The sequence below is a fragment of the Pantherophis guttatus genome, chromosome 1, assembly GCF_059756535.1.
Source record: "Pantherophis guttatus breed Tessera chromosome 1, ASM5975653v1, whole genome shotgun sequence".
In the NCBI taxonomy this organism is placed as follows: Eukaryota; Metazoa; Chordata; class Lepidosauria; order Squamata; family Colubridae; genus Pantherophis; species Pantherophis guttatus.
In genome coordinates, this window is record NC_142063.1 from 245,275,481 (window position 1) to 245,288,375 (window position 12,895).

A 12,895-nucleotide genomic window follows, 5' to 3' on the forward strand; every position below is an offset into this window, starting at 1 on the left:
ATCTTTCTCCCCTTATAAGTTTATAAGTTAACTTATAAATCAAACTATAAATTCCTATGATCTATCTAGATCTCTATGCTGGGAATGTAAAGTGACTGAATTATAGCTAAATATTAATTATCACACTACTAAGGTAAGTATAATTACAAAGCAAAGCAAAACAAAACAAAAATATAAATATTAGCCTGGAAGAAAATATGAGTCTATAAAAAATAGGTGGTTACAGGAAAAGCTTTGTGATGGACAGAGGAAAGCTGAACAGTTCCTTGCTTTCTTTCTAGAATCATCCCCTTCTGTCGCTTTAAAGGAGTAGCGACAAAAGGGGTTCAGGACATAAGACATAAATGTACATTTAGAGAGCCAGTTTGGTCTAGTGGTTAAGACACCAGGCTAGAAAGCAAGAAACCATAAGTTCAAATCCTGCCTTAGCTATGAATTTATAATTATTGTACAATTTTAAAGGCGGGATGTATACAAACAAACATGAAGCTGCTTTCATACTAAGTCCTGTTATAAAAGCATTTAAATCTGTCTGGGATAGTTCAACAACTATGGATACTCAACGTCTTAGGAGAAATCTTCAGAACCCCAGATACTGCTGATTTAACCTGAGATCACCTGATAAACAAAAATCCCATAATGTACAGACAAAACCTGCATTCATTTTTATGGGAAATGTAATATCCATACACTGTAGGTTGATACGATATATATTATTCAAAATGGTTCACCAACATTTTGATTACATCTAGGACTTTTTATTATTGCAGTGACTTATCTTTCTTTTCTATTATCTACTACAAAGCGATTTAATGGTCTCTATCAAGAGTAAATAGCTGCAAAAAAGCACAGAATTTATTTGGTCACTGCCTTCAGGATGGACTGGAAGGCAGCTAAAGATCCAGGCAAAAAGTGATTATGCCATCTACACAATTCTGGCTCTATGAGTTACTTCAATTAAGTTGCTCAGAAGAGAAAACTAAATCTGCATGACACTATAATTTTCTAGTAAGGTATTATCTGACATAAAATTGGTAAGAAACGAAATAAAATCCCTGCATTCAGTTGTAATCTTCCTCCTTTGTGGCTACTGCCAAAGAGTGCTGTGTTGCAAGGAGATAATATGAGACTGATGGGAAAAGTAGTACAATTCCTCAAAGCCAGCTTGCTGAACGTTGTATCATTTCATTTTATTGTTTTCAACTTCCATGAAGGAGGTGAGAATGGGAAAAGAGAAGGCAACAAGGGAAACCACACATTTGCTCTTCTATTTGTGACAGTTCAGTAAGTGGCAATCATGTTTAGTTTAGAACATTTCCTGGATTTCAAGCACAGATAAGAATGGACACCTAAATAAAATGTTAATGATCTCCCATTTTATGCAATGTTATAATGAGCCTTGAAGAAGAAATGTTTTGGAATTGGTGAATGAGGACAACAGAGCAATAGGTATCAGGGTACATACGCTAAAAGCTCAATGGTCAATTGCATGTTCACCTAAAATCTGAATTACTATTTACTTATTAAATTTATATGCTGACCATCCCACTCTGAAAAGTGATTTTATTCATTTTTATTTACATGAGTATGATTTCATTTAAACACTGTTAAATCTTCATCTTTATTTATGCAGAAGAATCGTATGGCTGGCAAAAAGTAACAGATTTTGAAAGGAGTTAAGATTGTTGTCAAGTAAGGCACATGTTCATTTTCAGTTTTTATATTTTACCTAAAATGAATAATCTCATTAGGTTCGGTATAAATGCCTGGCTATTATCATTTGCAGAAATGTAGCAACTGCATCAGGCAGCTTCCTCCAGAACTGGAGATTTTATGTGACACTGAATGAATGTAAGAACAGAAGTGGAAGATGCAGAAGAACGGGCTGCCACAAGGAAGTGTATTGTTTCCAACATTGTATAACATATATACAATTGATTAACCAGTTCCCAACAACACATGTCTATTCATTTATTCTATGCGGATGATACAGCAGTGGCCGCACAAGGATCAATTATTGATGAGATAGCTGGGAAGCCTATGGTAGCACTTGTAGAATTAAGACCATATTAACCGTCAAGGGAGCTCAACCATCTATGTTGTGCACATCAGCTTTGGCCTTGAGTGTCTCTGCAGCAGAGCATGCTGCTCCAGTGTGGGGCACATCTACACATGCAAAACAAGTTGATATCGCCATCAATGAAGAAGGGACAGGATGTCTCAAACCTACATCAATTGAGAAATCTCGCTGGCATTGCTCCACCTAAAGATCAAGAGAAAGTTACCAGCAGACGCTGAGAAAACTAAGCAAGAGAATGATTTTTGACATCCTCTGAATGGCCCCAAGCACACCGACTCAGATCAGGAACAACTTTTTGGCATGAACAAACATTCTTGAGGGTACACAAAAACAAAATCAAATTAAAAGATGGAGGAAGAAGACGACTATCAAGCAAGGAATAACATCTGGCTGAAGGACCTCCCTTATAGTACCTGGAGGACACTGAATAGATTGAGAGTTGGCGTGCCTAAGTATAAAATCAATATGTCAAGTGAAGGCTCAGATAATAACATGCTGTGTGAATGTGGAGAGAAACAGAACCCAGCCCATCTGCCAGTATGTTGGCTACTATCAGAAACATGTACCAAGAATGACTTTTTTTTTTTTGGCCAATGACAAAACCAATGAATGAAATGTGGCTTCATTCTGACAGTTTAAAGTTTGATCTAGACATGGAAGAAGCAGCAACGGCATCCAAAGAAGGCATTCAGTCTGAGTACCTATTAATAATGGATGCAAATCAACTGCTTCATTTATTTTAATTAACATTCCGCAAGGCTTGTCTGCCCACATGTGTAATAGATAGCTTCCTATAATGCCAAATGTATTTAAAAGTAAGTAACTAGTATACGTGCATAACATATAATGGGTTGGTCCTATCCTGAAAATAACTTGCAGACCCAGACATTTTGGTATCAGTCCATAGTAACTGCTATTATAAATATTTAACAGATTAACAGAGTTGGAAGGGACCTTATATGTCATCTAGTCCAACCCCCCGCTCAAGTAGGAGACCCTAGACCATTTCTGGCAAATGGCAGTCCAATCTTTTCTTGAAAGTCTCAAGTGATGAAGTTCCCACAACTTCCGAAGGAAAGCTGTTCCATTGGTTGATTATTCTCACTGTCAGAAAGTTCCTCCTCATTTCTAGGTTGAATCTCTTTGTGGTCAGTTTCCATCCATTATTCCTTGTCTGGCCTTCAAGTGCTTTGGAAAACAGCTTGACCCCCTCCTCTCTGTGGCAGCCCCTCAAATATTGGAACACTGCTATCATGTCTTCTCTGTTCCTTCTCTTCACTAGACTAGCCATGCCCAGCTCATGTAACCGTTCTCATATGTTTTAGTCTCCAGTCCCCTAATCATCCTGGTTGCTCTCCTCTGCACTTTTTCTAGAGTCTCAACATTTTTTTTTATAGTGTGGTGACTAAAACTGGATGCAATACTCTAGGCCTGGTCTTACTAGGGCTTTATAGAGTGGTATTAGTACCTCACTTGATCTTGATTGTATCCCTCTGTTAATGCAGTTTAGGATTGCATTGGCTTTTTAAGCTGCTGCTGGCTCATATTTAGCTGATTGTCCACTAAGACTCCAAGATCCCTCTCACAGTCACTGCTATTAAGCCTGGTTTCCCCCAGTTTATATGTGCGCTTTTGGTTTATATATATTTGTCTTCTCCCTTAAAGAATAATTACTGAATAAAATGGTACAGTATTATGAAATGATCATTTTTAAACATGGAAACCCATACACTCCAATGAAGAAGGTCTTGAGAAGATTTTCGCATAAGGATTATCTATCAATAAAGATGTGTGCATATACACACAAAACAGGGAAGCTGCTTTCTCTTAGGATATTTCTAAGGAATAGCAAGATGGCATCAGCATACACAATAGTGCCTCTGATATTACAATGTTGAAAAAAAATTAAGATGGGTAAAATTTCCTGAAGATATAGCCAAGTATTATGAAATCTCTGTATTTTCATATATCCCATGAGATTTTAGCCATTTATATTTAAACTTCACATCTTTCTCCCAAGAACATCTGCCCATCCAACAAGGTCCCAGGTTGAACCTGCCTCAGGTTCCTCTTTTAAACTTTGCCATCTCATGGGACCTAGGAAGTGTGCTTTTTCACACTGTCCCTATGCTCTGGAATAGTCTCCCATCCAATATAGGACAGGCCTTAACTCTGTTTTCCTTTCTACCTTCATATACGGCACGCCAAAGGACCTTTTATAAATAAAGCTGAAACTTTCTGCAGTACTAATAGAAACACCATATAGTATAATAAGTTATGGCACATACACAATTCAGAAGTAAAGTCTTAGTATAATTTAGAGTTCCGTAAATATATTTAGGATGCGAATACAAAGATAACATTTCTGTCAAAGTTTATATAAATGCAATCACATGTTAAAAAGAAAGCTAGAGTATGTCAGTTCCTGCAATCTGGTGAAACTATTTGATATTATTAAACACAGAAGACATATATTATGTGCTAAAGTGGACTCAGTACTGGGAGAAAAAATTAGAATTTGGATATAGGATATTCTGATTCCATCTTTCATTTTTCTTGTAAATTCTATCTAGTCCTCTCTATGGTTAAGCACTTGCCCCCATTCTCATCCAGATAGGTCTCACATATGCAGGCCAAGCAGGTACACTTGTTCCTCAATTAACAAGTTGTGGAGGATTACGGTCTTATTACAAACAAACCTGGCATTAACTAACAGAAGCCCGAAGCAAAGACACCAAGCAACACCACAGCGAACATAGAGAAGAGGCAATTAATTCTGAAGAGGACAGCATCTCCTTCTCCTAGAACTCCATCCAGGACTTCCCATCTTACCTCCTTCTGTGGTAATTTGTCTTCTGTCCTCAAGCCCTGAAACATCCTTCCAATCAAAGTTTCTTTTTCACTATCAAATATCATTCGAGTTTGACTATCAAGCTAAATGGAATTTTCTGCCAGCACTATTACAGTATATTGTATAGCCTGCTCCCAATTTACTTCAAATTACTTGCAAAAATATGTTTGACTGTGTATAAGAATATGCAAGGGACATGGTGGCTCAGGGGCTAAGACTCTGAGCTTGTCAATTGAAAGGTCAGCAGTTCAGTGGTTCGAATCCCTAGTGCCGCCTAACGGGGTGAGCTCCCATTACTTGTCCCAGCTTCTACCAACCTAGCAGTTTGAAAGCATGTAAAAAATGCAAGTAGAAAAATAGGGACATCTCTGGTGGGAAAGTAACAGTGTTGGCGTTTAGTCATGACCATGGAGCCACATGACCACGGAGACGTCTTCGGACAGCGCTGGCTCTTCATTTTTGAAACGGAGATGAGCACCGCCCCCTAGAGTTGGGAACGACTAGCACATATGTGCGAGGGGAACCTTTACCTTTAAGAATATGCAATACACATGCTCTCCCCTCAAATATTTTCAGGAGGTCAGTGGGATCCTCCAGGCAGATCTGGGATACTAGGAGGTAGAGGGGGAAAGCACAAAGAGACCCTGGGTGTAGTCCAGAGTACAAGTAGTCCTCGACTTATGACAATTGAGCCCAAATTTCTGTTGCTAAGTGGGAAAGTTGTGAGTTTTGCCCCATTTTACGGCCTTTCTTGCCACAGTTGCTAAGTGAACCACTGCAGTTGTTAAGTTAGTCATACTTTGTTAAATGAATCTGGCTTCCCCATTGATTCCGCTTGTCAGAGGATCACAAAAGTTGATCACATGACCCTGAGACACTGCAACTGTCATAAATATGAGTCCGTTGCCAAGTGTTTGAATTTTGATCACCTGACCATGGGGATGCTGCAATGGTTGTAAGTATGAAAAACGGTGACAAGTCACTTTTTTCAGTGCTTTTCTAACTTTGAATGGTCACTAAATGAACTGTTGCAAGTCGAGGACTACCTGTACTTAATCAAGTTTAGCTTGAAATAATTTTAAATACAGAGGTACATGTAGTCCTCACTAACAATAGAAACCAGCAATTCCCATTGCTAAGTGGTGCAGTCATTAAATGAAACATCACGTGACCATGCTGACTTACAACATCAGTTCTGTTCTGCCCCAGCTACAGACCCCAAAGAACGCAGCACACACAAAGTCTATACAAACCTTAGTTTACTAAATTAAAGTTTTTTTTTTCAACAAAGGCTGTTAATTAACTTTCTTAACAGCCTACAAGAATCCAAAGAATAAAAAATCTTAATCTTACTATGGTTGGCAGAAAGCCCAGAATTTGCAGAGAACTAAGATCAAGCCACGAAGGAGAGTGAACGAAGTTGTTCCCTGCAAATTGCTTCAGTCGGCATTCCTCCTTAAATAGGCTAAGGGAGTGGCCAATTAGCCCCAAGCCTTACTCTCGAGGAGACCTCCTCCTGAGGAGCCACTCCTGCCTTTTGGCAGCTCTGCACGCCCATGCATCGAGAAGAGGCTCCTCCTCTTCGTCCTCTTCACTTAAGGGAGCTTCTGGAGATTCTGAAAGCCCTGGCTGAATCCCCACCTCTGGCACCACATCTTCTGCAGCCTCATTGTCCGACTCGAGTGCCAGCTGCACAGTCTGCTGGCACAGCACCACACCAGCCTCCTCACTGTCCAAATCAGCCACCAGCCGCACAGGCCGCATACGGGCCACAACAAGTTCCGGCTACAGTTGTTAAGCAAATTACTGTGGATCATTAAGTACAATGTCATGTGAACACAACAGGTGACTCCTGCTGGGGTTCCCCACTGACTTTGCTTCTTGAAAGCCAGTTATGAGAGTCGCAAATAGTGTTCACAAGACCATGGGGAAGCTGCAGCCATAATAAATGTTCACTGATTGCCAAGCGCCTGAACTGCGGTCACATGACTATGTGGATGCATCTGCAAGAACCAGTTGTAAATCTCTTTTTCAGTGCTGTCATAACTTTGGTTCCTCAACAAGTGGTCGGTAAGCAAGGACCACCCATATGACAACATGTGCCTTCTTTATTCCATCTCAGTTCTCTTCGTCTAGTCCACTTTACCACGTAGTATGTCTTGTGTATTTAATGCAGCCAATGGAACTCGAGTGAATTCTCCAAGCCATCAGGCTATAGAGAAAAGAATAGAAAATAATTATAAAAATATTTCAAAATGAAATGCACAAACTGCAATAAACTAAAGTTTCTAAAAAAAAATCTGATTCTAAATGATTTGAAGTACATCTTAATTTGTGACACTGCTGTTCGTCACACCCTGTCACACAGACAATATGGCATTGCAAACTTCAGTTAAATCTAATTCAGAACAATGCATAGGCTGGAAAAAAAAAACCATTGCAATTTGGATCATTCAGTGCTTCAGCTACAAAGTGAGATGATTCAACAATCTTTATTTTCCCATCTGTGAAGGAAAAAAGCCAATAAAATTGTGAGTCTTCAGCAGCAACACAGTAACCCTGCAAACATCTTGCATGTGATTGATGTCTCACTTAGCAGATGTCTTACTTCTTGTTGGACATGACAGGACATATTTTATTGGTCTATTAATATATGCCTTTGATGTTTGTGATAAAAAGGGTTAGAATAAATGGACCCATAAAATGCATTGTATTTTATTCAAATTCCACAGTTTAAATGAGGAAAAAAAGAGGGCCCCATCCTTATATCATGAAATATACCTTAAAGGGAAAATTAAATGTGAAAGGAGAAAGAAAAATGAAATCAAGATAGATAATAAGAGCACAACTTTCTCTAATTACACTATTATTTAGAAGTAAACTCCAGCTGCAAGCCGACTTTCGTTCTGTTCTGTCTTTTACCACGCAATCTTTTCTCCATTCTTTTTCAGACAATTACAGAAACACATCACGAAATCTAGCTTTGTCTGAAAGGGCTTTGACACGTACTACAAAGATAAAAGTATACCATATAAAACTGTGATGGCGAACCTATGGCACATGTACCCAAAGTGGCACGTGGAGCCATGTCGCCTGGTAAGCGTGGCGTCGCCCGTTCCTTTTCCGGGTTTCTGGCGCGCATGCGTGCGCGATGATCAGATGGCCTTTTTGCATGCAGCAGCAGTGCCGGAAACTAGAAGAGCTGGTCTTCCGTTTTCCTGTGTGAGCATGCACGCCGGCCAGTTGATCGTCGCATGCGCATGCGCGCCAGAAACACAGAAGAGTAGCTGGCTGAAACCGGAAGTTCATTTTCGGGTGTGTGCATGCACCCTGGGCAGCTCCTCTTCTGCGTTGCGGCCTAGGCGCACTCGGTGCCGAAAGGGTTCACCATCACTGATATAGAATTTTGGCTGTAAGTTGTTACGGTTGTTAAACGAGTCACCACATAATAGACTGGATGTCATGATGACTTCTATGATGGTCGTTAAGCAAATCACCACAGTCTAATAACTAATGATTAAACTAATCCAGCATTTTGAATGGCTGGTTTTTGCCATTTTCTGTTGGAAAATGTGGAAAAAATATTGCAAACCCTGGTTACATGACCGAAAGACACCGCAAACGGTCTTTAAGGTGAGCCAGTTGCCAAGCACCTGAAATGCAATCACACAAGTGTGCCCAGATGTAAATCTGGAAGTTGTAACTTCGAGGTTGTGTCATATCTAGCTTTTTAAAAATCCAGTTTGGTTTTGAAGAGTCGTTAAATACTTAGACTTATATACCGCTTCACAGTGCTTTACAGCCCTCTCTAAGCGGTATACAGAGTTAGCATATTGAGCCCTAAGAAAAAGACAATAGCAAAGCACTTCTGAAATTTTGTAAGAAAAGTGCAGGGACTAATCCAAGCAATCACTAGGAGCTAACATTGACTTGAAGGCACAAAATGTTATCTATTGACTACATCTGATCACTATTCAGTGGCAGTATAGAACTTAAAAAATAAAATCACAATAATCTGGGTCCTCATTTTACTCACTTCAGAACATGGAAGTCTGAGTCAACCTTGAGCCTGCTGAAACTGCTGAAAACTGGCAGTCAGCAGAAGTAGCCTGCAATACTGCATTCTAACCACTGTACCTCCACCACTCTTAAGTCATGTGAATGCCATTTTCAACCTTCCCAAGGGCCTTCCAACAAGACAGCCTTATACAAATAGTTCTCAATTTACAATCATTTGTTTAGTGGCCAAAGTTACAACAGCAGTGAAATAAGTGAGTTATGACTACTTTTCACACTTATAACAGCATCTACATGGTCATATGATCAGAATTTATTATTTATTATTTTATTCATTAGTCATATTTCTATGCCGCCCACTCTCCAAGGACTCTGGGCGGCTTACATCAAAGACAGTATACTAAATAGCATATTGCCCCCTAACAATCTGGGTCCTCATTTTACCCACCTTGGAAGGATGGCAGGCTGAGTCAACCTTGAGCCGGTGAGATTTGATCCACTGATCTGCTGAACTAGCAGTCAGCTGCAGTAGCTGCAGTACTGCACTCTAACCACTGTGCCACCTCGGCTCAGAATTCGGATGCTTTGGCAACTGGCATGTATTTATGACAGTTACACTGTCCCAGGATGATGATGTGATTACCATTTACAAACTTCTGACAAGCAAAGTCAATGGGGGAAGCCAGATTCACTTAAGAACTGCAGTGATTTACTTAAGAACCATGTCACAAAGGTCGTAAAATGGCGTGTGACTTGCTTAACAACTTCCTTAGCAACAGAAACTACATTGGGCTAAATTGTGGTCATAAGTGGAGGACTACATGTATTTACAAATACAAAACATACCAAGAAAAAGAGATATTTTATACAATTAGAACATCTGAACTGATGGAGCAGGGCTCTGAAAAGGTATGCACTAATAATTGTAACATGAAAGGAAGTTTTGATTCAGATTAACCCAAGCTTTATTTTTTAACATAAGAGGAAGAAAGTGATTTAAACACAAGTACATTTGTGAACTATCGATTTACCTTTCCCAAGCTTGAATTTTCATAATATATTCCTTGTATTAAGTCGCCAATGGCACTTGACATTATCTCTACCACCTGAAAGAAAAAGAACAAGTTTCCAGCAAGATAATTACACAGTTACTAAAGGATGCTAAACTAAGAACACAGGATGGCTTAAATAAAAAAATATCTGTATCCTTACACACACACACACACACACACACACACACACACACACACACACACCCTGTTTCCCCCAAAATAAGACATCCCCTGATAATAAGCCCAATCGGGCTTTTGAGCGCATGGCAATAAGGCCAAAAGCTTATTTCAGGGTTCAAAAAAATATAAGACAGTCTCTTATTTTCGGGGAAACACACGGTGTGTGTGTGTGTGTGTGTGTGTGTGTGTGTGTGTGTGTGTGTGTATATATATATATATATATATATATATATATATATATATATATATACACACACACACACACAATAAACACACATAAACCCTATGAAGAAGAAAGAAATTGATACTGTACCTTTACAGGGAGGATACATAAGACATGGGTGTGGCCTACTGATGACAGCTAACAAGCTAGAAATGGATCTATTTAGATCTCCCACCTAGCAGTTAGAGCTTGCTAGGTGTCAGAAAGGAAAAAAGCCCAGAACCGAATAGATGTGATTCTACTGAGCTGGAGCTACAAAAAAAACCCTTGGCTACGTAGGGAAAACCTGGCTAGAAGAAAAACATATATATATATATATATATATATATATGTATATGTATATGTATATGTATACGTATACGTATACGTATATATATATATATACACACACACACACACACACACACACATACACACACACATTTCAAGTTAATTTTAAAAAAACAAAGCACTGTTTTTTTTTAATTGATTAAAGTGAAGAGTTCTCAAATTGTAAGTTGAAATACCTCCCCCCCCCCACTAAGAGCAATTTAGAGGTTAAAAAAAAAAACAAAATCAGGCTTTGTGCAGACAAAATGGGAATACTGTCAAAACCCACCCTATGGTTGGTTCCTTATTTTGTCTGAACAAGCCCAAAGTGGGCAGCTGCTATATTACAAGGCTGTATGATGTACAGATTAAAATTTAATTATTAAAAACAGTATACTTATTTCTTGCCCAAACCAATAAAGCATTAGTTTTATTCATGGGGGAGTTTTGCACAAATTCATCTTTCACATTAGTGGGTTGTGGTACTACAAAGTTAGAAACCCACTATATTAAAATATAAATTAAATAAGCTACCAGGCATACAGAGATCAGAGCAACCTTCTGGGAACTATTAAAAATTCAGCCTTTTATACTAATACGTTTGTTTTTAAACGCAAAGCAGTTTATCTTTATAACTCATTTCATATACTGGACACACTGTATTTGCATTTAGCAGCCTATCCCAGAAATGACAGTGACTTGTGCATAAAAAACTTTTGCCAACATGGAATTGTTATTCAGCAAACTATTATCTTTAAGGTTCTCAGATGTTCCCATTAAAAACTGAATAGAATCCAAAATAAAAAACCAAACATAGTTTCAGCTAGATTATGGTCTCACTGGAAATAGTATAAGAAATTGGAGCTCTGATTACGAACCCCTTTTGCTAGAATAGTATTGGAGGATTCAGAGTAATATATTTAATATATATCTACCTTACGGCTATCCTGCCTGCTATAGGTTTATTCTTCCATGATTAATTTCCTAGGTATATGGATCTATATCAAATTCTCCCTCCCTCTTGCCTAAAATGGTGTCCATTTATTATTGAATTAAGAGTATTCAGTTTCAGGTTTTTATCATTCTTGTAACTGAAGCCAGTATGGAAAATAAAGGCCCAAATGTTACTTCTATAAACCTCTTAACATTCTTGATGACCATTATAGCTTCATATATACGCGTTCCCCCACTCTATTATGTTTAGATTAAAATCCTATATTCCTTTAGGTATGAAAGAAAGCCACATTGAGCTTTATATGGTTTACTTCTGAGTAAACATGGACAGCAGTATGCTTTTGATCTCTTAAACAAACATGCTTAGCAAGACACCTTTGCAAATGGAAACAATTAATCTTTTTTTAAAATGATGTACGGGAATTAATTTCTAAGTCTCTTTAAGAACAGCCTCCTTTTCAGAGAGAAAATTTGTCTTGCCCTTTCAGTAATCAGATACTTAAGGAAATATTGTAGCAATCTGAGCTGCAGGAGAACTGAAAGGACAATGATCCTACAGTGTTAACCCAGATGTGTTGAGTTATTTAAGTGGGGAACGGAGAAAATGAGGGACTTTTTGGGAAGGTATCAGATAAGCCTTATGCCCAAATCCAGGAGGATTGTGTATCGCCAATGGGTCTATGAAAGCCTGTAACCAAACACTCAGTGTCAGATTGTATTACGTTTTATACAAGCAACATCTCAAGATTCCTCTGATGGCCGAGACACATAATACAGATCAATCACTCACTAAAAAATATTATGGTTTGTGAAACGGTTGGAGCCCAGAGACATGGCAGTAATATGAAGAAGAAGAATTTACAAAGACACTGAGTCCTACCTCTAAATGTCAAAGTGATAGTATGAGCTTTAACAATGCACCTAGCTGTGAATAGCCAGAGCTCCCCCTTCTCTGAAACTCTAGACAGAACTTGACCCAGAGAATGATCCTTTACTTTAATCAACACGCATGGAAGCAAATTCCATGCTATAGTGATTTGGAAAGAATAAATTTGTAGAAGAACCTAAGAATATATATATATATTGTACAATATATATATTGTACAATTATAGTATGGCTTTCCTACGAATGAGTAATAGAGGTCCTATCAAATGCCTACTGCCTTATTAACTTACTGGCAAGTTAAATTCTAAATGATACAACTATGCCTTCACCCATAAGAGCTCTT

The 12,895-nt window shown here is 38.5% G+C and overlaps 1 protein-coding gene across 2 annotated transcripts in view; it reads right to left on the minus strand.

Moving 5' to 3' along the window:
* PDSS2 (decaprenyl diphosphate synthase subunit 2) overlaps positions 1-12,895 on the minus strand; it is an 89,424-nt gene that overhangs the window by 13,911 nt on the left and 62,618 nt on the right. The window contains exon 4 of one of the 2 annotated variants that reach the window (XM_034409104.2): positions 9,980-10,054. The exons of the other annotated variant lie outside the window; for it this stretch is intronic. Within the exon in view, the coding sequence (XP_034264995.1) occupies positions 9,980-10,054 (75 nt within the window). The remainder of the gene's footprint in view (positions 1-9,979; positions 10,055-12,895) is intronic. 2 annotated transcript variants of the gene reach the window in all.